This window comes from Falco cherrug, chromosome 1 (assembly GCF_023634085.1).
Source record: "Falco cherrug isolate bFalChe1 chromosome 1, bFalChe1.pri, whole genome shotgun sequence".
NCBI classification, from domain to species: Eukaryota; Metazoa; Chordata; class Aves; order Falconiformes; family Falconidae; genus Falco; species Falco cherrug.
Window position 1 is genome coordinate 111923990 of NC_073697.1, and position 25517 is coordinate 111949506.

The 25517-nt window shown below is 58.4% G+C and overlaps 2 protein-coding genes across 6 annotated transcripts in view; both read left to right on the top strand.

Annotated features, from left to right (window-relative positions):
- The window catches only part of TADA2A (transcriptional adaptor 2A), a 31879-nt gene extending 29707 nt beyond the window's left edge, over nucleotides 1-2172 (top strand). For both annotated transcript variants that reach the window (XM_055720418.1, XM_005439701.4), the window contains exon 16: nucleotides 598-2172. In XM_055720418.1, the coding sequence (XP_055576393.1) occupies nucleotides 598-783 (186 nt within the window). In that variant the 3' untranslated portion in view covers nucleotides 784-2172. The remainder of the gene's footprint in view (nucleotides 1-597) is intronic.
- An 8548-nt stretch (nucleotides 2173-10720) lies between these two features.
- DUSP14 (dual specificity phosphatase 14) lies at nucleotides 10721-24447 on the top strand. 4 transcript variants are annotated; one of them, XM_055728006.1, is made up of 3 exons: nucleotides 10721-10878; nucleotides 20802-20900; nucleotides 22339-24447. In XM_055728006.1, the coding sequence occupies exon 3, from the start codon at nucleotides 22457-22459 to the stop codon at nucleotides 23051-23053; it is 597 nt and encodes a 198-aa protein (XP_055583981.1). In that variant the 5' UTR covers nucleotides 10721-10878; nucleotides 20802-20900; nucleotides 22339-22456; the 3' UTR covers nucleotides 23054-24447. The 4 variants fall into 4 exon arrangements, 3 of the variants coding, with proteins under 3 accessions (XP_055583981.1, XP_055583990.1, XP_014136023.1); XR_008735366.1 differs by lacking the exon at nucleotides 10721-10878 and adding an exon at nucleotides 10931-17405 and having other exon boundaries at nucleotides 22339-22455; XM_014280548.3 differs by lacking the exon at nucleotides 10721-10878 and adding an exon at nucleotides 20551-20572.
- Nucleotides 24448-25517: the final 1070 nt, after the last annotated feature.

Consider the following 25517-nt stretch of genomic DNA (forward strand, 5'->3'; position numbering starts at 1 on the left):
GGGAGCATCGCAACCCACCAGCAGCGCACAGGGGCATGTGAAAGCGATTCCTTTTACCAAACTTCCAAACGTATAATGCCCTCCCCCCGCGCGGTTTCCATCCTAGGCTTGGGGGGGGGGGGGGGGGGGCGGCATTGTGTGCATCTGCTTTTGTAGAAAGGTATTAAAGACTTAGTCTGCAGGGGATTAATAGACAGCTGCCCTCCCTGGCTTTCGTCCAGCACGCTGAATTGCTGGTTGCAAGTCTCTTTGGCATGTGTACTTCCCGTGGTTTGTAAAGAACAACGCCCACACAGGACACACTCATAGTTACGCTCCTGTGAGCCCAGAGCTTGCTTTCATCCTCCTAGTTTATTTTTTAAGTCAGGAATGTTTTTGAATGCAGCAGCCAGCAGGCTCCTCCCCTCCCTACCTGTGGATCGAAACAGCTCATAATGCAATTACTGTATGCCTCCCCCATACAAAAAAAAAAAAAACACACATTTAAAACGTTTTCAGGGAAATATTCACAATGTTACTAACTTCCCCAACAGGCATCATGGAATGAAAGAGCATGACAAGTGTTACTGTTTATTAACTTCACCTTTTGTTTTCCAGCTCTGTCAGATGGTGAGGTTGGTCCCTGGAGCCTATTTAGAGTATAAAGCTGCTTTAGTGAACGAGTGTAACAAACAAGGAGGCCTGAGACTGGCGCAGGCGAGAGCACTCATCAAGATCGATGTGAACAAAACCAGGAAAATCTATGATTTCCTTATCAGAGAAGGGTACATCACGAAAGCCTGAGGACAGACATCATTGCTTTGGCTGGAGCAGGCAGATGTGGAGAAGCTTTGAAGTCACTTTGACAGCGCTGAAAGATTTTAACAGCGTTGAATGAAGGACATTTCCTTTTGTTTAAAATCTTTTGGGGCTTTTTTTTTTTTTTGTAAAAACAAGTAGGGAGCTTTGTTGAATTGTATGAATACTGACATTTCTTTGTCTGGTTTCCTTTTGACTCTGCTGTTTAACACTGCTGTTGTCAGAATTATGCTGCCACGTAGCACTGGAAAGAATCATATGCCATATAAGCTAATCTTTAAATGTGAATGGGCATTCATTTCTAACACCTCTTGTAACTAAAAAGAGAATCACGGTACTTTTATGCTGACAGCGACACAGAATACGGGCAGAAGAGTAGCACATAATAAGAGTCACCGTTTGACTTTGTGTGAGTACAGGGGTATGGAAACACAGTCCCCTCCCTTCTTGTACTCCTTCCTAAAAGTGTCAGCTTTCAAAGCAGATAGCACACGCCTGAGGATACAAAAATAGAGCTTGCAGTGGTCCAGTCTTTTTAACTTAATTGTGATAAAGGATGGGAAAGGACATTGCAGGGAAGCTCCTCAACAGTTGTTACTTTTATGTGATATTAGCACATACCACAGCATGAGAGCACTGTACAAACCAATCAGCTTCATCTGCTCACCACTTGATTTGTGATTGTCAAGTTATATATAATCCCTCAGCTTAGATCTGGGTTGGAAAGGCTGGATGTTGGAAAGGCTGGATGCTACAACCGGAGCAGCCTTTTGCAACGTAAATCAAAAGACGCTCAGGACCCCGACATTCTCTCGCAAAAGGTAACGGCGGAAGAGCAGCACGAACCACCCAGAGCACGTGCCCAGCCCTCCTCTTGGTGGGACCTTATCCCCTCGGCTCACCGTGAGAGCGATGACATGCCCAGCTGAGCAACAACGCGATGACGAGGTACAGCAAGTTACTCCACACACACACCCTGTCACATCAAATGATCCATGGTACGACTTCAGCGCCAAACGTTTGTATTTTAAAATACAAGTGGATGCTGAAGACGGTTCTTTTCAGATGCAGCTTGGCGTGGTTCACTAGGCAGTGAAGTCTTTATCCGGCAGCTCCATTGCCGACCTGCAACACTCAAATGACATCCCACGATTAACCGAACAGCCAAAGCAGTGGGATGCTGGGTGCTCTCACGTTTGGGATCTTGTGTAGAAAAGCCTAACTGAGCTACAACGATACTGATACCTATTTCAGGTGTTCAGGTTTGAGGTTTGGGGTTTTTTCCCCCCCCAAGTGTAATTATCCTGTGTACCTGAGGTGCTACTGAATGTGAAGTATTTTGGTTTGTAATAAAATCAAAATGACTTGAAACAATCTTAACATCTGCGTTCCTGGACTCCGAGTGAGACTGTAAAGGTCATGCAGCTGCCTGTATCTATATCCATCAGCTTCTCACCACGAGAGAGAAGAGATAAATGCACAACGGTGGCTGTATGGATGTGACCACTAGATTACCCGGAAAATACAACTATTTAAAGAAAAGCAGCAGTAATAAACTACTGTGGAAGATTAAAGTCTGTAGGAATTTGAATCTGTATAGTCTGGGAATGCCAAGCGAAGGGACAGAGCTAGCTGTAAATCCTTGGGAATGTTTTTCCCAGGTGTCTTTTAACATTAAACAAACAGCCAAGTTACCTTTCCTCTCGCCCAGTCTCCTATGCCATGACTTGTACAAAAAAAGCAGGTGGCAAGCCAAACATCAGTGCCTGCTGTGACTGTCCCCAGACCAGCGACATCCCCACCCAGCAAACCTGAGTGACATCCCTTTGCCCTGAAGGGACCCAGACAGTGCCGCAAGCATGACCTGCTGGGACCAAATGCAGAGCTACCCAAACCTGAGCTGTTGCCGAGCCCTGTGCTTCGGGCAGCGCTAAATTATTTGACCCCCTGGAAAATGTTGGGGGAAAAAAGATCTCTGGAAAGGCAAGAGCTGCGGTCCTTTAACTGGCCGGGAGGGGAACCAGAAAAGAGACTTTTCCAAGGTGAGCAGGAGGGCACAAGGCAGTGGGGAAGCAGGGCTGGGATGTTACCCTCGCATAGCATCAAAGTGCACAAACAGTGGGTTTTCCCCTTTCACAAGGCATCTCCCAAGCAGGCGAGGTAACAGGCTTCCAGCGTGCCCGTCCCGGGGTCAGCACCTCTTTGCTGCTCCGGTTATGTTTTACTGCCAGGCTCTACCACAACGTCCCGTTAAGCCGCAGAGAAAAGGCCAGCGGAGTTGCATTTGAGCAGCCTGGGCTGGTGGAAGGTGTCCCTGCCCATGGCATGGGTGGAATGAGATGATCTTTAAGGTCCCTTCTAACCCAAACCATTCAATGGCTCCAGAAAAGGCCGCGGGGTTACAAAGCTCTGTCTGTGCCTGCTCCAGGCTCGGGGGTGGGATGGGGGCCAGGGGTGGGGGGGCTGGCAGCGCCATGCCCATGTCCATGCACACCATCCCGTGGCTGCTCGCACCCGCCTGGTGTCAGACAGCGACAGCAGGATTTTGGGGGCAGATCAAACCACTTCTAACACCAGCTGGGGCCAGAATGTCCGATGGCGGGGGGGCAGGACGTGGACCCCTTCGCCCAAGGACTTTCAGACCACTTCCAGTGAAACAAAACCGGAGGGACAGAAAGCAAACCCCAGCCGAACGGTGCCAGCTGAGGCCGAGCTCAGCCGCTCGGAAGCGAGCTCAGCTGCGCTGGTTCGAAACAGAGCAGGCTTTCTGCAGGAGGCTCCTCGGGGCACCCGCTCCAGCCAACACCAACACATCCCTGCCCCTCCAGGGACAAACGCCGCCCGCGCTTCCTGCCCCCGCGCTCTCACGAGCACCATTAAACAGAGGGGAAGGAAAAGCCAGCGCTGGGGCACAGGGCAGCCCCTCTCCCCATCACTTTCGTCCCCCTCCTCCCAGCCAGGCGTGCTGCCACGGCCCCTCCGAGCTGCTCCCCAATGCTCGGGGAAGGTGGGTTTGGGGAGGAAAGCTGCCCCCGAGCTCCTGCCTGCCTCGACGCTCCCTCCTCCTTTAAATCCCAGCTCCTCTCCGACTCCTCACAAAATGTCTCCGCCGCTGCCTGCCAGCCCTGGCTCCAGCCTCCCAAGAGCTAGCTGTCGCCTCGGTGTCATTTAGAGCAGCTTTGAAAGGGGGGATCTATCTTTATCCGCGCCGGGAAGCGCCATGCGCGGCTCTGGCACTGTGCAAGTAATTAACAATAATGAAAAGTTGAGGTTGCCATGGATATGCTGTTCTATTTACATCGCGCATCTCTCCCCATCACCCAGACCCGTGTGGCAACCGAGGGAAATCAGAACCCCATTCACTGCCTCGGCGTGTGGTTTTATTTTTAACCGGGATGCTGTAACAGCCAGGCAGCCCAGCGGGACGTGGGGCAGGACAGCGGCTGCTCCTGCCCGGCCACGGGAGCCGGCTGCTTGTTCGGGCTACGGCTTGGGCTGCCAGCAAAAAGAAACCCAATAAAAGCATTTTTCAGATACCTCAAACTAATCGGTCATGACTTTGCTGTAAACAAAAAGGGAAGGAGAGGGGAGCCAGTCCCAACACACCTTTTTTAAGAACTTTGCTGCTAACAGACCCTCGCTTCAGACCCTGCTTTAGGACCAGTGTTAGTTCAGTTCCGAAGCAGCAAAAAAGGAAGAAAAAGAAAAAAAAGAAGGGGGGGGGGAAAGAGAAAACAAAGGAAAAGCAAAGGAAAAGCCACCAGCCTGGGTGTTGTTTTTGGCGGGCTGCTGCGCGGGTGTTGCATGCACAGCGCTCCGGGAGTGCCAGACCTCGTCAGTACACTGCAGGCTCTCAGCTAAGGATTGCAGTTGGCTTAATTAGAGACTCAGGTGAACATGAAAGATTAAATATGGAACAAGGCTGGGGACAGGCAGGAAGACAGCCAGTTTGGGTTAATGTGCCGATACAGGTACCGGCAGAATTAATTACACCGGGACTGGGGTGATGCAGGGAGGCTGCTGCTCCATCCCAGCACCGTCTTAGTCACCACTAATAGCTGGTGCACGAGGTATGCGCGGTATGAATCTTCAGGGCTGTGTTATTTGCCTGTCATTAAAGGCTGGATCGGTGCTGGGGTTGGGGTTTTTTTTGGGTCTTACAGCTGCCGTCACACCAGCAGCAAATGCGCTCGGCCCGGGGGTGGCTCAGCCCTGGGTGCCGGGGGTGCTGGAGCAGTTCCCAGGGCCCATGTCACCGCCAGCGCAGCCCCCACGGCCACCCAGCTGAGCAGGTAACGCCGATAACCAGACACAAGAAGCCCTAGTTTTAGCGCCTGCTCGAATTCCCATCAGGTGGGGCCCGTGAAACCTAAACCATCTCCTTTTGGAGACAAACACTACCGCACTGGAACGGCAGCTTTTCAGCAGTGGTTACAGAAATGCCTGAGCTGCTCTCCTGGCTGGTGTGACACGAAAAAGGGAAAAATCCAAACCCCTCGGCTATGCCCCATATCCCCGCTGCTCTTCCATCAAACAGGTCCAGCCACCTTCCAGGGAAAACCAGCACAGATTTATCAGGGAGCAGGGAGAAAGCGCGCACAGTGGCACAGGAAAAGCACTCATGCTGCCACCCTGTGCCCTGCGACAAGACCCCACGGAGGGTGCGGGGGAGCGACCCCGCCAGCAGCCCCCCAGCCTGCCTGGCTGCTCCCCACAGAGCAAGTGTGGGGAGCCACCACCAGACCACGTGTGTGCTGGGTCAGGACTGTGCGGGAACCCGGTGGGCAACAATGGGGTAGGAAAGAGCATGAGAAACCCAGACATGGGGTCAGGCGCAAGCTCAGGGCATGCAAGGTGCCCAGTGTTTTGGGTCTCTCTGGAGCAGGAGCTGTTGGGCAATTCTGGCTCCACCACCAGCTCCAGCCCCAAGCAGGGATCACCTTTTGCACCAGAGAAAGCCACCTGGCATCCCTTGAGCTTCCCATGCAATCACTGACATCTCATTTCTTTTGCAAAGCCTGTCTGGAAAGTCAATGTTTCATGAACCAGCATCTGCAGGCGCCAGCACTCCCCAACCCTTCCCATTAAATGCGATGGGGACGTGAGCTTGGAGCACCTGTGCAGCACCGGAGGGGCAGGCGCTGCGGGAGCCCGCCACAGGCTGGGCTTCCAGGGGGTGCCTGGGGTCCGTGCGGTGGGGCAGAGACCCCAGCTCACCCAGCCGGGAGGCAGGCGATGTGTGCGGGCCGGGATGCGGAGGGAGGGAGCTGTGCTGGGAGAGGTGTGAGGAGCAGCGAGTGCCTCCGGGGAGGCTGAGCTGCCAGGCCACGTCAGCCCAGCAGCCCTTGCTTCCCCGCCTGGCCACAGAGCCTTTCCTGGGGCGCGGGGAGAGGGGTCGGGGGAGGACACAGAGCATCCCCCCCAGCCGGGCTGGAGGCACATACACCACGGCTCTGGCTTGCGTGGCTGCACAGCCCCGTGACTCAGCAGGCGAGCACCCGGATGAAGCTCACCACACCCTCCCGAGACCAAACAGCACCCCGGCACCCCTCTGTGCCCAGCATTTAGCCAAGGGAGCTGCCAAAATGCAGCCCCATACCGCTGTCCCTGCACAAGGCACATCCCCACACCCCCGCTGCCAAACAAGGGGCCAGGCGATGCGATCAGGGCACCCGCAGTGCAACAGAGAACCACCATGGAGCAGCTCCCCATGACCCTAGAGAGCCCCCAGTCACCTACAGCCCACCAGGTGGGACAGCAGAAGAAAAACTGGCCAGGAGGACAGTGCTTTCCTCCCTCCGCGTGGTGCGGGCAGCCAGGAGTGGGCAGGGATGGCCGGGCCAAGGCACGAGGGTTGCCCTGGCGGTGACTAAGCCTCGGGCACACGTGGCTCCCCACAGCCGAACGCGGCCAGGTGCAACATGCCTGGACTGTGGAAACACTTCCCGCTTCACCCACACGCCCCGTGGGTCAGAGCATCCCAGGGTTTGGAAACAGTCGTGCACCCCCGCAGGCCCCTGCGCCCCGGCAGCCCCTCTGCAAATATCTCCCCTTGCGGCCGTGGGCTGGGATACGCTGCCCGCTCTGCTCCTCGTGTCACTGGAAAGCGACCAGAAACGCTGCCGCGCTGTGACAGCCCGCCCTCTGCCTCCCCAGAGAGGCCCCCAGTGACCCACATTCTGCCACTTAAATCGCACGCAGCAACCTAACGCTGGGGTTTTTGTTTCCCCCCATTAAGAAGCCAGAGCCCGAGCGCCTGCTCAGGGATCTCTGCTCCGCGCTGTCACCTCGCATTGAACAAGAGGTGGACGATGGCTCAGCGGCTGGATTTATCCCCAGAAGATTGCTCACTGCCTCCCCTCGGGTCCCTGCTGCTGTTAGGGGGGTGAGGAGGAGAAGGCAGTACCCCAAACCCGTGTCCCAGCTCTCTCAAACGCTCCAAAGGTTCGTTGTTCGGCTGGGACGCGAGTGCTACCGGGGCGGTCAGTGCCGGTCACTCTCAGGTTTCAGCCACCCTGGGATGCAGCTGTTGCTATCAAAAACTGGGAGGTCCTACGTCCCTGGGCTTTTTGCATCACGCAGGGCCCTTTTTTTGTATCACGCCCGTGCAGGCGGCCGAAGGCGGGGAAGAGTAAAACTCTGGCGTAGCCATGGAAACTGGAGAGGATGGATGGATGGATGGCGGTGGATCCCACGGCGTGCCACAGCCCTGTGGAGAGCAGCCATCTGCTCCCCACTCAGCCGGCCTGCGTGACCCTGCAGCTGCTGATCACACCCTGAGCACAGACTAGGGAGGAAAACACCCCGGTGATTAAGCTAATAGCCCTAATGATCACCTAATGGACTGCAGGCCAGACGCACCCCTCGGGAATGCGCCGGGTGCCCGCGTGGCTCACCCCACGGGGTGGGTTTGAGCCCTTCCACCGCCAAGGGCATCACGGGGCGTAACCGCGGGCGCTGAAGCATCTCATCCCCACACAGCCTTCGTATCTCTTCCAAGCGATGCACAAGTTCCTACGGGAACGTGCCCACAACACGACGTCTGCCTTGGAGGAGCTGCTGCTGCTGCTGCCCTGCACAGCCCGGACCGTACCTCTCTGGGAGCGCAGGCTGCCTGCCTGGGGCAGGGGGCCCACAGACCCACCGCCCCCCCCCCCACGCTGGGGACGGGGTGAGCAGGTGCCCAAGAGAGCCCTTGCTGCCCACCACCTCTCCTGCACTCAAGAGCAAACCCTCCAGTCCCCCTGCGCCCCGCACCCCCGCCCTGGCCAAAGCAGCTCCTTGCGGGGGGGCCGGAGGACACCAGCCTTTCGGCAGCACCCAGCCCACCCGCTGGGTGCCCCCGGCCCCCCTTCCCACCGTCACCGCCGGCCGAGTGCGGGGAGGGGCTGACATTGCCTTTTAGCTCTGGCACTCACCGCATCTGCTGCGCCCCTGGGTCAAAGGCCCCCCGAGTTTCCCTCTTTGCATCCTCTAACCCTGCGACAAACGCATAAAGCTCCCGGTGGGGTGAAGGTTAAAAGCACAAGTGACACCAGCATTAAAAACACCCCTGCACCACGGTGCGAGCAGCTCAGAACCGCCCAGGATGAGGGGGGAGTTTATTCCTCATTTAACAATGGCCAGATGAGGGGTTTAGGTTCCTGGGGAGAGGACCCCACAGGTTGCTGGGGCTGCCACCCCAAAACCCATCCTCATCCTTCCTATGTGGTGTGGGGCCGGCACCACCACACTGCTCCGAGTGCCCCGCTCCCAGGGAGACCCCCCCGAGGTCCCGCTATCTCTCAGCTTCCCGGTAGAGTTGGGGTGGGCCGGGGGGGTCGTCACTGCCCCCGGGAAGGTGCAGCTCCAAGGCAGGCAGCAGGGGAAGAGCAGAGCTGACGCAACGTGGAGGCAAAGCAAACCTTGAGCTTGCAGAGCCGAAATCCTTACATTTTCATTTCTTGGCCTTTTGAGGTTTTCTTAATTTGTCTATTTTTGTTCCTCAGCCACCTCCGCGCGGAGTGTGACGAGAGCCCTCGCTGGAGAGGCAGGGTTTTAAGGAAGAGCGCTGGCTGTTACAAAGCAGCGAGGCCCTTGGAAAAGCAGCCTCCGGAGCGATGCAGGGAGCCGGTGCCGAGGGCCGGCTCCATCGCGGCTGCTGAGTCACGGAACTGCCGGAGCCAGCAGCGGAGGCCGGGGCGGGCAGGCTCCCTCCGCGCGAGTTTGGCTATTTTGATCTGAACGTGCAACAACAAAAGCAGAAAGTGAGCAAGAGCAGGCCGGGGCGGCAGCCGGGGGGTTACAGCGGAGGCTGCCCCCCTCCTCCTCCTCCTCCTGCTGTCCCCAGGGCCAGCCATGGTCCCACCTGCCATGGTGGGGAGGGGGGGCAGACCCCACCACCTTAGCCCAGCGATGGTTTCCAGCTGGAGCTGAGCTCCCCCCTTCGCCGCACGGATCTCCCTTCCCATCGCCATCCCTCCATGGGGACCCCGGCCCGGGATGTGCCTCGCCCCCTGCCCAGTGCCCACAGGAGCCCCCCGCCACCCCCCTGCCCCCACCCTGCTCCCAGCACTGGGGGGGGAGCAGCGGCTGGGGCTCATTGTGTCCCCAGCTCACAAAACCCAGGCCTGGCTCTCCTAGGTCTGTCCCCCTCCCCACTGGGCACCCACCTTGTTACCATGGGGGCTCTGGCATGTCCCCATCCCCAAAGGGACCCCACATGTGCCACCCCTCACAGGGACCCGGCCACACACCCCTGCACACAGGGACCCCCTCATGTCCCCAGAGGGGCCCCGCCAAGTCCCTTCATTGACTGACACATCCCCATCCCCCCAGGGACCCCTGCTTGTCCCCACACACTGTCCCCAGTGTCCCCAGCCCTCCCGGGACCCCCACTTGTCCCCACGCACCATCTCCACCTATCCCCAGCCTCCCAGGGACACCCATTTTTCCCCACACACTGTCCCCATTTGTCCACAGCCCCACAGTGACAGCCATTTGTCCTCAGTTGTCCCCACACACTGTCCCTGCTTGTCCCTAGCCCCCCAGGGACACCCACTAGTCCCCTTGTCCCCACACACTGTCCCCAAGGATGCCCACTTGCCCCAACACACTGTCCCCAGTGTCCCCACTTGTCCCTAGCCCGCCAGGGACCCCCCATTTTCCCCCACACACTGTCCCCAGTGTCCCCACTTGTCCCTAGCCCCTCAGGGACCCCCCATTTGCCCCCATGTACTGTCCCCAGTGTCCCCAGCCCCACAGGGACACCCCATTTTCCCACACACACTGTCCTCAGTGTCCCCAGCCCCCGCAGGGACCCCCCCATTTCCCCCCCCACACTGTCCTCAGTGTCCCCAGCCCCTCCAGGGACCCCCCATTTGCCTCCACACACTGGCCCCAGTGTCCTCGCTTGTCCCTAGCCCCCCAGGGACCCTCCATTTTCCCCCACACACTGTCCCCAAGGATGCCCACTTGCCCCAACACACTGTCCCCAGTGTCCCCACTTGCCCTAGCCCGCCAGGGACCCCCCATTTTCCCTCCCACACTGTCCCCAGTGTCCCCACTTGTCCCTAGCCCCCCAGGGACCCCCCATTTTCCCTCCCACACTGTCCCCAGTGTCCCCACTTGTCCCTAGCCCCCCAGGGACCCCCCATTTTCCCCCACACAGTGTCCCCGGTGTCCCCAGCCCCCAGGGACCCCCCATTTTCCCCCACACACTGTCCCCGGTGTCCCCAGCCCCCAGGGACCCCCCATTCGCCCCCACACACTGGCCCCAGCCCCCAGGGATCCCCCATTCGCCCCCACGCTCTGTCCCCAGCGTCCCTACAGCCAGCCCCCCAGCGCCCCCAGTCCCCCCCGCCCCGCCGCGCCCCAGCGCTGCCGCACCCGCGCGGGGCGGCGGCCCCTTTAAGGCCGGGCCGGCTGCAGCTGCCCCCGCCCGGGGGCCGGGCCGGGCGGGCCGGGCCCCGCCGTAGCCTGGTAACCGCGGCCCGGCGGGCGGAGGCGGCCCCAGCAGCCGCAGCCGCGGAGCCCGGCGCCCGCCCGATAAAAGTCCTGCCCGCCGCCCGCGGGGGAGCGCGGAGCCGCCGCGGAGCCATGGTGAGAGCGGGCCGGGCCGGGCCGGGGGGGGCTCGGGGAGGGGGGGGGGGTGCTGGGTGCGACCGCCGTAACGCCGCCGCCTCCTCGCCTACAGCCCCGAGAGGTGCCCCCGCTGCGCCCCTCGCCGTCCCGGGGGGCCCCGTCCGCCTCAGAGCGGGGCTGTGCTGGGGGGACGCGATCAGCCCCCCCCGCCGACCGGTGGTCGCGGCCACGGTCAGGGAGGCGGTGCAGACCACCGGGGGGGGGTGGGGCGCGGAACGCCGGGGGGCTTTGCCGGGAGGTGCCTGAAAGAGCAGGACGAGGCAAAAAGGGGGGAGGGGGTTGGACCCCCAGGGCAAGCCCGGCTCGAAGGGGTGGCTCACCCCGCCCCCCGCCGCGCGGTGGCCCAGCGCGGGGGTCCCCGCTTCCCTCCAGGTGGGAGCCCCAGCCCGCGCCGGAGCGGAGCGCCCCATCCCGGGCTGCGGGGTGCCGGCCGCCCATGGCACCCCCGGCTCGAGGGGGCACCCCGACCCGCGACACCCCGGCTGCGGGCGCCCTGAGCTCCCGGCGGGGGGGCCGGGGGTCGCTAACCCGCCTGGGCACCGAGCGAGTCTCTTATTCTGAAGCGCCGAGCGCGGCCCCGGTATCGCGTTGCAAGTTCAGTTTATCCCCGACGCCGCGGCCCCGGGGACGGGGGAGATGGGCTGGCACAGCGCTCCGCTCCCTTGGGGTGCCCCGGGCCCGCGGTCCCCGCTCTGGCAGGGGGCCGATCCCACCCCACCCCCACCCCCCCCCGACCCCTCCGTCCGCCTCGGCGCGTGCCGTTCCCGGTGGCAGGGGCGGCCTCGGTAGCACGCTGGCTCCAAACAAGAGCCCCCGGTTGGGAGAGCGCCGGTGGGATCGGCTGCCGTGGCTCGGCGGAGGCGACCCCGCGCAGCAGCCAGGCGGCCGTGCCAGCCCACCTGCCCCCGGAAGGTGTGAGGGTGTGGGGGTGCGGCTGTCCGGCCCCCCCAGCCTCCCAGAGCTCGCCCGCCTCCTGTGCGGGGTACGCACATCCCAGCCTTCCTCCAGGAGCGACGCTGAAATCCCAGGGATTTCACCCAGGCCCCGGCTGCTCTGGGCTCCGGCACGGCTCCCGCGTGGGTCAGGGCCATACTGACGTTTGCGTGGCTCAGTTCGGTACCCGATCCCAGCGGGAGTCTAGGAGCTGGCAGGGCAGAGCTCGGGCTGCTCCGCTGCTAGAAGCACACCGGGCGTGGGGGAAGGTCTGTCTGCGGGGGGAGGAAGGAAGGGCAGAAGCCCACACCAGGAGGTCTCAAGCAGGCTCTGTCCCAAGGAACCAGCCCCGGGGCGCGTCCGAGTGTCCCGGCAGAAGTCGGGAACGAGGAGAAGGGAAGAGGCAGCGGGTGCCGGGAGCAGCTTCGCTCCCACTCCCCATGCGCTGGCTCCAGCGGGGCCATCTACACGAGGCTGTTCGCCAGCACAGCGGAGAAGCCTTCCCGGCTTCCTACCACTGCTCAGGACCTTCCTTCCAGGGTGGCTTTCCCTAGAAGGTGGGGGGACGCCTCAGAAAACCAGGAGCTTCTCCCAGCCCCTGCCCTCTCCAGGTACGCAGCCCTCACCACGCACCCGCGGATTTATCGCTTCAAAAAAAAGACATGCTGAGCAACCATAATGCAACCAAAAATGCAACCGTCTGGCAGGTTGGGCTCTGGCAGCTGGAGATAGCTGAGAAATCGCTGAACAGCAGCCCCGGCTGCTTGGGAATCAAGCCTTGAACTGGAAGGCAAACGCACTGCCCACCCATGCTGGGCACCGCGGGGCTGGGGGTGCCTGCCCCAGCAGTGATGCCTGCGGAGCTGCCAACGCTGCAGCTCGTGGACTAGTCTCTCACAGCTACTCCCCCACTTAAAAAAAAAAAAAACAAAACAAACAACTTTAAAAAACCCCAAAACCAAAACAACCCCCAAACACCCTGCAGGCTTTAGTTTCCCAGCAGGAAGGCTCAACAAGTGCCGCCGCGCTCGCTCCAGCCCTGCGTGGGCTGGGGTACCTGGCCTGACAAGACTTAATTTCCCCCTTAGCCAACATCCCCCTCCACAGCGCGGAGGGTGCTGCGGGTCCCTTCCCGTCGCCGGGAGCCTGAGCAGCAGCCCGCAGGGGCAGGAGGCCTGGCTCGCAAAGGAAATCTGGATTTGCTCAGTGTCCCTTCTGCCGAGCAAAACGCTGTTTTGCCACGCCTTGAGCAGGCAGAGCTGCGCACCGGGAGGTGAGGGGTGCTGGCCCTGCGCTGCCTCCATGGGAAGCATTTGCTACCACATGTAAACTTGATTTCCAAGTAATTGATTAAAATTGGCCTCCCTTCCTGTTACCCTAAGCAACCCCATCGATGTGCTGAGAAGGTGACCTCATTCCTTACAGCTGCTGCAGGCGGGCGGCTGGGCGCAGCCGACCAGCCCATTCCCATCCTGCTTCCTCGCTGCTCTCCCTTCAGCTCTTGCTCCCTCCTCTCACTGCCCCGTGCTGAGCCACTGCCTGGCCCTGGAGCGCGTGGGCAGCCGCTGCCACGGGGCATTCCTGCGGCGGGGGCTATGGCACAGCTGGGTTTACAGAGGATGCCAGGCTTTGAGACCCCCCCGGAGAAGTCGGGCTGTGTTCAGCATACACCAGTTGGCAGTGCCCCTGGAAAAGGTCCGGGTGAGCGCCAGCATGGAAGCACCAGATGGTTTCCAGGGCACATTGCAGTGAATTTGCAGCTGCTTTCAATTTTATGGGTTTTAGGGTAGGCTGGCAGGGACAGGGCAGCCCCCAGCAGCACGGACCTGGGCGAGCCCTGTGGTGGGAGCCGAGCAGCCCTGGTCCCAGCAGGGTCACACACCAGCAAACACACCAGGTTTCTCTGTTTTGCTCAACTAACAGGGAAGAGACTGTGTCCCTCCTGTCAGCTGTGACTGCGCAGGGCACATCCCCAGGAAAAACAAGGCTCCATCTTGCAGCATCTGGGAGTCAGAGCCAGGTGTGGGTCTGCTCCCCACGTGTGCCAGCTCCTCTCCACACGCATCCCCCCCGGGTCGTGTGTGCACACTGGGAACACCAGAGCTAGGGACAGAGCAGGGCAGGGGAGCTTTTCTGAACTCCACCTGCAATCCAGGTGCCATCAGCAGGCACTGAAAGAAGCAGTGGTGCTTTGGAATAGCCGGCATCTGGGCTCAGGGTCTGACAACAGCCCTTGGTGCTCAGCTGAGTACGGAACTGATACTGCTCACAACTGTAGGATCCCATTCCTGCCTCCTGAAGGCTTAATTCTGGGTTTTGAAGTGTTTCATGCACCCCACCAGAGTTTTTAAGGAAGGTGTGGATGGCTGCGCTGCTGGCTTGTGCTGGGGCCCTGCAGGTGAGCCCTGTGCCCCTGCTCCTCTTTCCGAGTGACTGGCACGCAGAGCATGGCACGTTAGAGCCGATGGCTCCAAAATAACAGGCATCGCTTTAAAAAGAAAGATGGTTTGTTTTTCTCGCATAAAATCCTCTTGCTGGTTGACGAGGGAAGCTTGTCCCCAGAGCACAGCAGCTGTATCGTGCAGGAATGTATAAACACCAGCGTGCTCTGGGCGGTACCCCCACCTTGCTCCATCCCTGCGTGCCGGCCGGCCACTCTGTGGCTGAGGTTTTGCTCGCAGCTGGCGGGATCCAGCTGCCAAGTGGAGAGGGAGCAGCGCTGCCCGTTCCCACTCTGCAGCAGCAAGGAGGGGACGGCTGCGTGGCTCGCCGAGGAGGTAGTGGCAGCATGCACCAAGAGCCAGCGGAGCTGCCTCCCCCGCCGGGAGGGGCACGCAGGCAGCTGGGGGCCCTGGCTGGTGGGCCAAGTAGCATCCTCAGATAGATCCTTCCCAAAACCTCACCGCCCTTTTTAACTGCTCCTTTGGTGCTGGGAGAATAGCAGATGGGGGAGCTAGGTGGGGCTCACAGATCGTGGAGGGGCTGGCAGAGCGCTGCTGGATCTTCAGGAGCTCATCAGCTGGCCCAATGTAGGAGCCGTCGACCGTCAGGTGTGCCCTGATGGTCTGCAGAGGCTTGTGGTGCTCCCCGTGCATTTTGCCGTTGCTCATTAACCCCTGCGTAAGTTTGCTCCCTCTATTAACCTCAGCAGCCTGGGCACAGGCTGAGGCTTGGTGGTGCGACGTGCCTGCAGCGAGAGCGGGGGCTGGCTGCGAGGGTGAGGATGGAGCATGCTGCTCCCGGGCTGCAGGAGGCAACCGGCAGGGTGTCGCCAAGCCCTGGCTGTACCAAGCCCACCCAGAGCACCAGGCACACCAGCGGTGCTCATGGAAGATGAGCTGTGATGCAGGAGCATCTGCTGTCACCCTTCTGAAGGCAGCGTCGCAGCAGGCTGGGACAGTCTAATTAGGGTTTGTCAGCCCTGCAGCCCAGAGGGCTGGCTCGGGTCACGGAGCAGCCTGAATTCCAGGTGTGTGGCGGAGGCAGCGCCACACCGGGGGAAACGGGGCTTTGAGCTTATGGACCGAACGCCTTGGGGCTGGGGTGGGTGAGCAAGGGTAAGCCGGGCATCCCTGGCAGCCGTACCCCGCGAGCTGCTTGTGCCAAGGGGAGTCATGTCATGCCTGCGACGGCCACGAAACCCGCGGGGAGTTACCAGGGTGTTCCTGCCAGCGCCAGGACCCGGTTGCGCTGGTGCTGCACAGGCAGCCAGGCCTGCTCAGAGCTCAGGGTAGACAGATTATTATCTTGATTTAACATCTGACAGCTCCCATCCTGTGCTCGCCTGAGAGGATAACACAGGCTGCAAGCAGGAATCAATCAGGGTTCAGTCAAGGCATCCTCTGCCACAGCCAAGCCACTCCACCATCGCCTCCTGCTTCCCCTGCTTTTCCGTTTCAAATCCAAATGGCTCATCCCTTCGTCACGAGGCCACGTTGCTGGCTCTCAACCACAAACCACACTCCCGAGGGGGCCTGCGGCGGCACCGGGAGCACACCCCAACAAGCCAAGGCAGGAGAGTGGAGACCCCAGCGGAGCAAACAGCCGCGCCAGGGGCAGGAAGAGGAGCAAGAAGCCAGCGGCTCCCGCACGTCCTCCCCCCTCTCAGCTTGGCTGGGTGAGCTGCGGCTGCTCCAGGCTCCCCTGAACTCAGCTCAAGCGAGACCCGACCTGGGGAATGGCTGCACTTTGTGCTCTCTGCCCACATTTATTTTCAATGCTGTTCTCCAGGACCATTTCTGAAGCAGTTTGCTGTTTAGCCTGGCTAGGAAGAGCCCTGAGCAGGCTTGTTCATTCAGCACCTGCAATATTGACTCTTTTCTTTACTGCAGCATTAGAGAGCATTTGTCATCTCTAAAATGAATAACTTTTCCTCTCCTGGGAAGGGGGAGAAGGCTTGCTTCAGTACTGACATTTCACACACCCAGCCCACAAGCCTGCTTCAAATCCCAGATGATGCTCTGGGAATAAAACCAGGTGTTTTGGTGCCTTTGCTCTATCAGCAGAGCAGGGCCCATGACTCACCTGGTCCTCCCCATGCACAAACTTGCTGAGCACCTCTGGGGCCCTGCCCTCCGCACCCTCCGAGGGTGCCCTGCTGAGCCGCAGCCCTCCCAGCAGCGCGAGGGCAGGAGGAGCAGGAGAGCTGCCAGAAAGCCAGGGCAAGCCAGTGGGCAGCAGCAGAGCCAGAGCAGGACCAGCCATCCCTCCCCACCTGGTGAGCTGGCTACCACACCACGCAGTTGCAGAATCTCATCTGTTCCAGGGGGAGAAGAGCCTGGGAGATGCTCCCACCTCTGCCAGGTACCAGCTGCACTGCCACGTTACTGACATACAGTCCAACACAAACTGCAAGTCCTGCCTAAGTCCTTTAGGGACAAGCCCCAGCCTCTGCTCTCAAGCCAGAGGAGCCCTTAAAAAAAAAAAAAACAAAACCCAACAAAAACACAGCCTTAAAAATCAGAGAAAACCACTCAGCAGCACCAGAGTAAGAAACCAGAAGCTCAGGCTTGCCAGCTCATTGTCTGGAGACTGACAAGCAAGGCTCTCCCCTCCTATCCGAGGGATCACAGTGTATTTAGCCAACATCTGCCTGCCTGCCTCTGTCTTTTGAGCTTTCAGAGGTGTTTTCAAGCCTTTCTCAGGAGGTCCAGGAACGAGGAATGCTTTCCTGTGGGAGCTGCAGCCTTTGTTAGCAGGACTGCATTCCTGGGAACAAAAGCAAGAGAAACAAACTCCAGCTGTCGCACCATTTGGAAGAACAGAGCCATAAGCATTGCCAGCCGTGACCTTTCTGAAGGCCTGTACTACCTGAGACACAAACCAGCCCACCCGTGGTGGTGTAGTGCTTTTGAACCCCCCCTTGCCTAGAGAGGAGCTGCTCTGATGCCAGGAAATCCAGCCCAGGTGGGACACAACCCAGTGTCAAACTGGCCAGCCCCACCAAGGCACACATCACCAGCCTTCCACAGGAACAGCGACCACCAGCAAAGCACCTGTCCCTTCTTCTGGCAGACCCAACCGCAGACAAACCACACAGCTCGGCCTTCGAGGTACAGCAGAAACACACAGAGCACTGATATGAGCCAGGCAGCCTTATCTGAGTGGCGCAGAGCAGGGAGCTGGTGGGTGCAGGATGAGGTCCCAGCCACGATGGGTGCTGGAGAAGTATCCCTTTGCTGTAAACCTGCACCCCAGGATGGTGCTGGCTGAGAGCTGTGGTGGAAAGGACCCAGAGGCTTTGAAGACTGGGGTCATCTCTAGGCTCTAATTATCCACTTGCTTCCCCCACCCTGATTATGCAAATGAGAGGAATGGCAGAACCCACCATTCTGCCAGGGAGGGAGGGGGCTGTGCTGCTCCTGTGGCACCAGGGTCAGGGACCCCGGGGACTTCTGCCACCCCGGGGGGTCCCAGCCCTCCCCAGTGGGGTGAGGAGGGGGTGGCAGCTGGTCTCCGTGCATGGGGAAGACCGAGGCAGAGTCTAGAAAGTGACATGCTGTGGGTCAGGGCTGTCACAAGGTTAATTAGTCTATTAATTGGAGTCAGCCCAGCAAAGGATGGCAGGAACACCTGGTTGCTACCGGTGCACCCCCAGCCAGCCTTTGCCCAAAGGACCACGCTGCACCCTCTGGGAATTCAGCTCTTTGCAGGAAACCACAACCACATCCCGTCTGCCTTGGAAGGTGGCCCCTGCCCATGCTGCCTTGGGGACAGCCCAGCTCTGACCCTCGGCACCGCAGCCTGCACCACCTCCCAGCGCCGCTCGCAGCGGGTGCAGTGTGCCGGGGAGCGCCCGCCGCCCCTCGTGGGGTGACGAGCCAGGCTCCAGCACCCCGAGGACGCTGCCATCCGGCTTGTGTGACCAGCCAGCCTAAGCAACCACTCAGAAACCCAAAAAAAACCCCAAAACCAAACCAAGAAAAAACAGGAGGAGATGTGGGTTTTTTTGTCAGGGATGGTGCAGACTGGCTGTATGAACGCAGCTGCCCGTCTGTGCACAGGCACGGCAGGACCCGCAGCCAGCACCCCTCCCCGTGCAAGGAGCCTGTCCTTTGCAGGTGCCGCAGGTGGCGCAGCCGGAGCTGTGCTGTCTTGTGCCTTGCTTATCTTCAGCTGGTTCTCTCTTTTTTTTTTTTTTTTTTTTTTCTCCACACAACAACAGCTGGGAAAAGGCTGTTTGCTCTTTCCCTCTGTCTGCCCCAGCACAACAACGGGAACGACTGCACGGGGAGCAGCAGTGTTGGATTACGGCAGGGACGGCAGGATAAGGCAGGTGTGCTGAGAAAGGCAAACGGAGTTTCACGGGAGCGAAACAGCAGACTTGAGTCAAACCTTTGTCCGGAGCTGGCTGGGGCCGGGCAGGAGGCCTGCGAGGAGCAGCTATCAGGACAGATAAGGGCTGGCACCTACAAGCCTGGTAGGCGCCACACGCAGCTTCTGCCATCCGAGGCAGACGAGGCCCCTTTCATTTTCAGGCTTCCTGCAAGCCGGCAGCTGCTCAGCCTGGTATGTGTGGGCAGGACCGTGGCTTTGTCACATGCCTGAGACAGCATGTCGTCGCAGTGGCATCCCAGCCAGCTCCCGCTGTGAGAGCTGGGAAACAGGGGAAGGGATGCTGGCACCTGCCCCTCTCCCTTAGTGACTTTCCCCCAGCATCTGCTCTTGTGGTCGGCGGGCAAGGCGGCATCCTTGGATACCAGGCATTTGGTCTGAGGGAGCACAGCAGCCTTATCTCTCGCTTATATAATGAACTCCTCTTCAAAACGTTAACTCTTTCCAGAGGAGAGCTGTTCTGGTTCGAGCAGAGGCAGCACTGCCTGGTGTCAGCCATTTGGAGCCCCAGGGAAGTGACGTGTAACTGGGACACGGGGCTGCGGGCGCCCACCTGCGTTCCCAGCTGGCCCCAAAACGCACCCCATTGCCCTGCTGGTGCTGGCAGCGAGCAGTGGTGGGACAGACGGACACCTCTGGGGCGCTGCTCCTCTCTCCCGGGGAGCAGCGTGTCGCGTGGCGGGGAGCCGCTTGTCCGACTGACCGTCCTTCGCGCTGCCGTCTCGGGTGGCTGCGCCGGAGCTGCGCCTGGCACGAGGCACCGTGCTGCCAGCCCGTAGCGGCAGTTTGCAGAGCCAGCCCAGCCTGTCACATGCAAATGCCTGGATAAGTTGGTGCCTGCGAACAGGAACCACGTTATGGAAAGCAGCAAAGGCCTCGCGGAGCTCCCCGGGGGAGCAGCTGGAGCCCAGGTGCAGCAGCACAGTGGGGCAGGCAGGGCAGGGAGCACACCGGGTGCCCTGCTGCGGGGATGCTGCTGCCCCGCCGCCGTGCCCAGGCACCGGCAGGCCCGTGGCAGGTGAGCAGGCGAGTTGCTCCGGTAGCACCCACCGGCCTCCCCCGCCACCTGTTTGCGGGTTGCCCCCTGCTAACGTTTCCCAGCCTCCTCGAGGGAGGTGCGGCAGTCAAAAATCCCGTTGGGGTTTGTCGTCTGGCCTCCAGCCAGCTTGTCTCAGCTCCCCAGCGCCTGCCAGCGCCTGGCGGCCTGCCCTGCCTCCCAGCAGCCCTGCGCCATGGCCGAGCTGGCACAGCCCCGGCGCGAAGCCGCCCCAGCCAGCCATCGTGCCGCGCAGCTGCCGAAGCACCCAGCCCTGCCAGGCCCGGCAGCTCCCCTCTCTGACCCATCCCCAAAGCCAGGCCAGCCCCTTTGCCCCTCACCCACGCTCAGCGTGCAGGTTCCTTCATAATTTTAAAGCCGCTCACGGGGAAAGTGAGTCCTGGGAATGGCAACGGATCAGCTGCGTGAAGGCAGGGAGGGCGCGGGAGGGTCTGCCTGGCCCAGGGCTGCTTCGGGGGCAACGCGCTCCTCTCTCCTATGGTCCAGCAGCATTTCCTGGCAGGCAGCTGCTTCACTGGCGCTCCAGAGGCTTGTGTTATTTCTGGTCTGGCTGCAGAAATAAAAGAAGGGGATGCTGCCCCCATCATCCACTTTCTAGGAGGATGCTGTGGCTCATGGCACGAGCTCTGCACCGGTGATTCCAGCAGCACCTCAGGGATCCAGAGCAGGGAGCGCACTGGCAGAAGAAACACGGACCTGCAGCAGCTGTCTGGGACTAGGCGAGCGTCTTGGCGGATGCTAAAGGAGACTTTAGAGCAAATTAATTACTTAAACTTACTTTTTTTTTTTTTTTTTTTTGTGCCAGCCTCTGATTCCTCTGGGCCCACGGTGAGTTTGAATGCCGTGTTGGCAGCAATTGGTGACATTAGGCTCTCTGCAGCAAGCACCTTCCTGAGGCCTCTGTCTGTCCCCAGGGAGCAAGCAGGGAAGTTGTGGTCCCCCAGTTCTTGGACAACCACCTAAACGGGGTGACTTAAACGTACCTGAGCAGAGGGGGCTGCCTGGTATCCTGTTTGGGCCCAGCACAGATCCCAATAAACCCCTGCTCTCTCCGCAGCTCAAGGTTGGACACACTCTGTGAGACATCCCAGCCTGGGCAGCCCGCAGCATCCGTGTGCCGGCCGGTGATTTGGAGCAGGACAGTTTGCTACCACGTGTAAGTGCCTGAATCCTTTGCGTTCTCAGTAACAGCTACTTGAGAGCAGGGATTTCCCCTGCTCAAAGGACTTTATTCCTTTGAAAAAACACGCCTTTCATTGCTGCTCCAGCTGGGTGACTGCGGTGGGGGTGTCTGCAGGGGAAGGCAAGCGCTCGCAGCTGCAGAGAAAATCTTGTTGGGGCATGAACTCAGGCAGCACCGGCACTTTGGGCCCATGGTTTCAGGAGCTGCGCAATAAGCTGCCAGCAGGGAACAAGCCACGGAGGAGACCATGTTATGGTCATTAAGTTACCATGCTGCAGCGCCATGCCAAAAATCTGCTGGCAGCATTACCAACTGCTGCCGAGACCTGCCGGTGTTCCCCAGAGCACGGGGTGCAGACAGACGTCAGCCTGTTGTGTCAGCCGGTGGTCCCCGACCAGTGGCTGCAGTTGGGGTCTCTCGGCCCTCTGAGGACTCTGACCTGGACAGGTAACTGCTGGAGGGACAGACGCCCTCCCACCCAAGGCACTGAGCATCTCCCAGCTCCCCTCCACGCGGCACCCAGCAACACTTGGGTGGGCTCGCGCTGAGTGGCACCTCTCCCACCACCCATCTCCGGCTGGAGGACGCACAGCTAAGTGGGTCCGGCAAGTGATTAAGGCGCTAGGGCTCGGGCCCTTGCTTGCGGCTCCGGAGAATTACGAAAGGAGCAGGGGAAACAAAAGCAGGGGTCTTTCCTGGGCAGCCGGGGTCGTGTGGCTCACGCAGGCAGACTCCAAAGCATTAGTCAGTTATTAAAGCAGCAGGAAAAGAGCCTCCCTTGTCCCAGCCTCTGCTTCGGTTTTACTCTCAGCTTCTGACATAACCAGGTCACTCTTTCCACACTTCCCCAGCCTAGATGAGAGCCGATGACTGATCTGGATGGACATGACTCACTGCCTTTTCTAACGAGCGACTTTTCTCTGTTTACGTACTTTGGTGGGGCCTTTCGTATACCTAAAAAAGGAGAAGGTGGCACTGGGGAGAAGGCAGGGTAATCTCAGTTGCTGGCACCTGCAACCAGCCGGAGCCAGCTGTTTCTCACCATGCCTTTGGACTCTGGCCAGTTGTGAAGTTGCTGCTTTTGAGCATGGAGGAGGCATAGCTAATCTTCCACATGCTAATCCAGGTGAAATGCTGTCCGGGCCCACAGGTTTAGGCTGCCTAAACCCTTGACGAGTAATTGCAGCTAATTAGGCCGGAAGATTTTTTGTTAGTATCAGTCCAGGCAATGCCTGGGGGCCCCACGGTAATAAACACTGTGCAAACCCAGAACCACCTTACCCCACGGAGGTTTGCCAGTAGGAGGTTGTCCAGGCCACAGGAGGGTGAGTTGGGTTTTCCTTTTCTCTTGCGTAGACATGGTCTCATCGGACAGCTGCCCCGCTCACATGGCATTGCTTGTGTTTTGCAGTGACTAAGTGGAGGAAGGTCTTGCTGTCCTACCACCACCAGGCCAGACAATCCTTCCCTTGGCTGAAGATCCCGTTGGATCTCTTCCCATAATGGAAGCGTGAGTGCCAAGATCCTCCATGACCTCCAGAAGCCACAACTCCTTACCGAGAACTCTGATGGCTCCGCGAATGCTTTCTGAAGGTGCCCTCGGGGGCATCGCCCAAATCACCCCCTCGCTGTACCTGAGCCGGGGCAGCGTCGCCTCCAACCGGCACCTGCTCCTCTCCCGGGGAATCACCTGCATAATCAATGCGACCATCGAGATTCCCAATTTTAACTGGCCCCAGTTTGAATACGTGAAAGTGCCTTTGGCTGACATGCCCAACGCCCCCATCTCCCTGTACTTCGACAGCGTCGCCGACAAGATTAACAGCGTGGCGCGGAAGCACGGGGCCACCTTAGTCCATTGTGCCGCTGGCGTGAGCAGGTCGGCCACCCTCTGCATCGCCTACCTGATGAAGTACCACAAGGTGTCCCTCTTTGAGGCATACAACTGGGTCAAATCGAGGCGCCCCGTTATACGCCCCAACGTGGGCTTCTGGAGGCAACTGATAGACTACGAGAGGAAGCTTTTTGGGAAGACGACGGTTAAAATGGTACAGACACCATATGGCATCATCCCAGACGTTTATGAGAGAGAGAGGAGACCCCTGATGCCTTACTGGGGAATTTAATGTGACTGCAGACAGGAAGCACAACAGAAGGGACGCGCTGTTCTGAGTCGACCAGACTGGAGACATTCCCTTCTCCTTCTACAGCCAACTTTGGTTCTTTACCATACAGCAGAACCTCAACTAATTCTCACCTCACTAACCTGCAAGGCCAACGATTCCCTTCAAAGCGTTTCTCTCTACAGGGATTCCCCCATCCGCATTTCTCTGATTTAGCAGAATGAGGTCTCCTTATAAGTTTGTTCCTTTCATAAAGCCTTCCTCCCTTTTTTAGTCAGTTTATTAGTATCCTATGAGGAAAGGCCTAAAAGGCATTTGGCAGAGTTAATGAACAAAGTGCGCTTTGTGATGCGGTAGCCTGGATATTTCGTTAATAGCTTGTTTGCTTCCTTGCAAAATCCTGTAGTGGCTAGGGAGCGGCACTAGCACAGAATGAGCGAGGTCCTACTCTACGGCAGTGAGCTGTTCCGAGAGCCAGGAACGCAGGCGTGCAGGCTTGTGGTGCTAGTGCTGGTGTTTTCTTTAACATCCGTAGTGACTCTCAGTATATAGTGTTTGAGGTCTTTAGTCAGCTCTTAATCTGTAGTAAAAGTTTATAAAAAAAAAAAAAGAAGTGAAGTCAGTCCATGTCGGCCACAAGTCAAAAAAAATTTGAAGGATTCAAATCGAATAAATACAAGATCCTTTTTCACTCATTCCATGCCAGGGCCAGAGTCCTGGAATACACTTACACTACTGAAAAATGCTGGTGTTTTTCGTGGGTGGAAAGTAAACAGAGATCTTGTCCAAATGTGGCTCAAGACAGAAGCGAGAGGTTAACCCTCCCCACACCGGACAGCCAAAGAAGTGTTTAGGAAACTCTGTGTGCATGGCCACCTTCCAAAGGGGCTGGGCTGTGTTTTCTAATAGTCAATCAACCAGTAAATCAGAAGTAGGTAAATCTGCTTGATTACTCTAAGTATGGTTGTGATCTGCCTTAGCCCATTTCTAAATCACTTCATTATGTCCTCAAGGTTATGCTGCATTCTAGAATTATTCTGCGCAAAATGGCGATCTGTTCAACCTCCCGGACAAGGATGGCTTTACGGAGAAGGCTTTGCCTTGTTCTGTGTGTGACGAGAACAATTCCAACCCCAGAGATGGGAGAAGACTTTCCGTGGTGTAGCCACTGTCTCCTGGATGTCGCTCCCCTCCCTGCAGATGGGAAGGGACTGGTTTCCTTGAAGAGTAACTGGACAACCAGGAGAGCAAGGCAAGTCTGTTCCTCAGTGAGACGTTTGTGTCCTCTGTTGCATCTCTGAAGGAGGAATACACAGATTGCTGGATGCTGAGATAGCTATCTGATTTAAATGAGATTCTATACTTGTAAAAAAAAATCAATAAAGATTAAACAAGAACATGTGTTGGTTTCCTATTCAGAACTGTGCTAATGTATCTCAAGTCACAGCGAGAACATGGTGTAATAGTGAGCAGTGGCTTTAAACAAATCTGGACCGCAGTCTTGAGAAAAATACCATGATCGGTTCCTGTCACTTGGCAAATCGGTTTCCAATCCATGCAGGTGTCCTGCAATTCCTGGTCCTCACCACAAAAGCCGCAATTCCGGGTCCTCATGACAAAAGCCACCCAATTAATTTGGCTATTTCAAAATGTTTATCTAATTTACACTTAGCTGAACGGCTGAGGTTTTAAGGAACAGCAGACATGGTTAAGGGTTTTCTCCAAGCTGAACCGCATGCTGTGTGAGGACTGCAGCATGTGTAGGTTTCTGGTTTCCCCAGACTAGAAGCCACTAGGGCTGAAATACTGTTATCGCCGATACAAAGCTGTGCAAATGGCCTCAACCTCATTTGGATCATGGGTAAAACCAGACCTGGTTGGAATAAGTCTAGATCAGAGTGAATTTGATACAGAGGCTTTGACCAGCTCTGACCTGGAATTTTCAGATTTACTGCAGAGACGGGAATTTTACCAGTCTGGGCAAATGCCACTGGCTGACGCTCACCAGGGGAAGGCAACGGTGCTCTCTAATTTCCAGGCTCCAGTCAGGTCCAGCAAGGTCAGCGAGGGCTGCTGTAGAAGTTCACAGACTTTAAATTAGGTGCGAGGCTGCTTACTGGGGGGGTGGGGGCTGGGGCTTGGTGGTGCACGGGCACGAGAGAGCTCTCTCAGCCCCTGCAGACAGGGAAGTCACGAGATCAGCCACAGCTTCAACAACCCGCGTCAGTGCCACACCTGAGCATGGAGACACCACCGTGAGGAGAGTTACTGGAACTCCTCAACATTGCAAGGGCATCCAAAGCCAAAACACTTCCTGCACACACGTATATATTCTTCCCTTTCCCCCTGCAAATCTTTTATCCATTAGACAAAACCGCACACAGATACCCCCAGATACTCCAACACCAGTTTTCCCCAACAGTACCAACACCTGGATCTCGGTGTCCAGTATCACACGCACAAAGCA

Excerpts from the sequence above, each read along its gene's own strand:
- DUSP14 (XM_055728006.1), top strand. The coding sequence starts at position 22,457 with ATGACCTCCAGAAGCCACAACTCCTTACCGAGAACTCTGATGGCTCCG.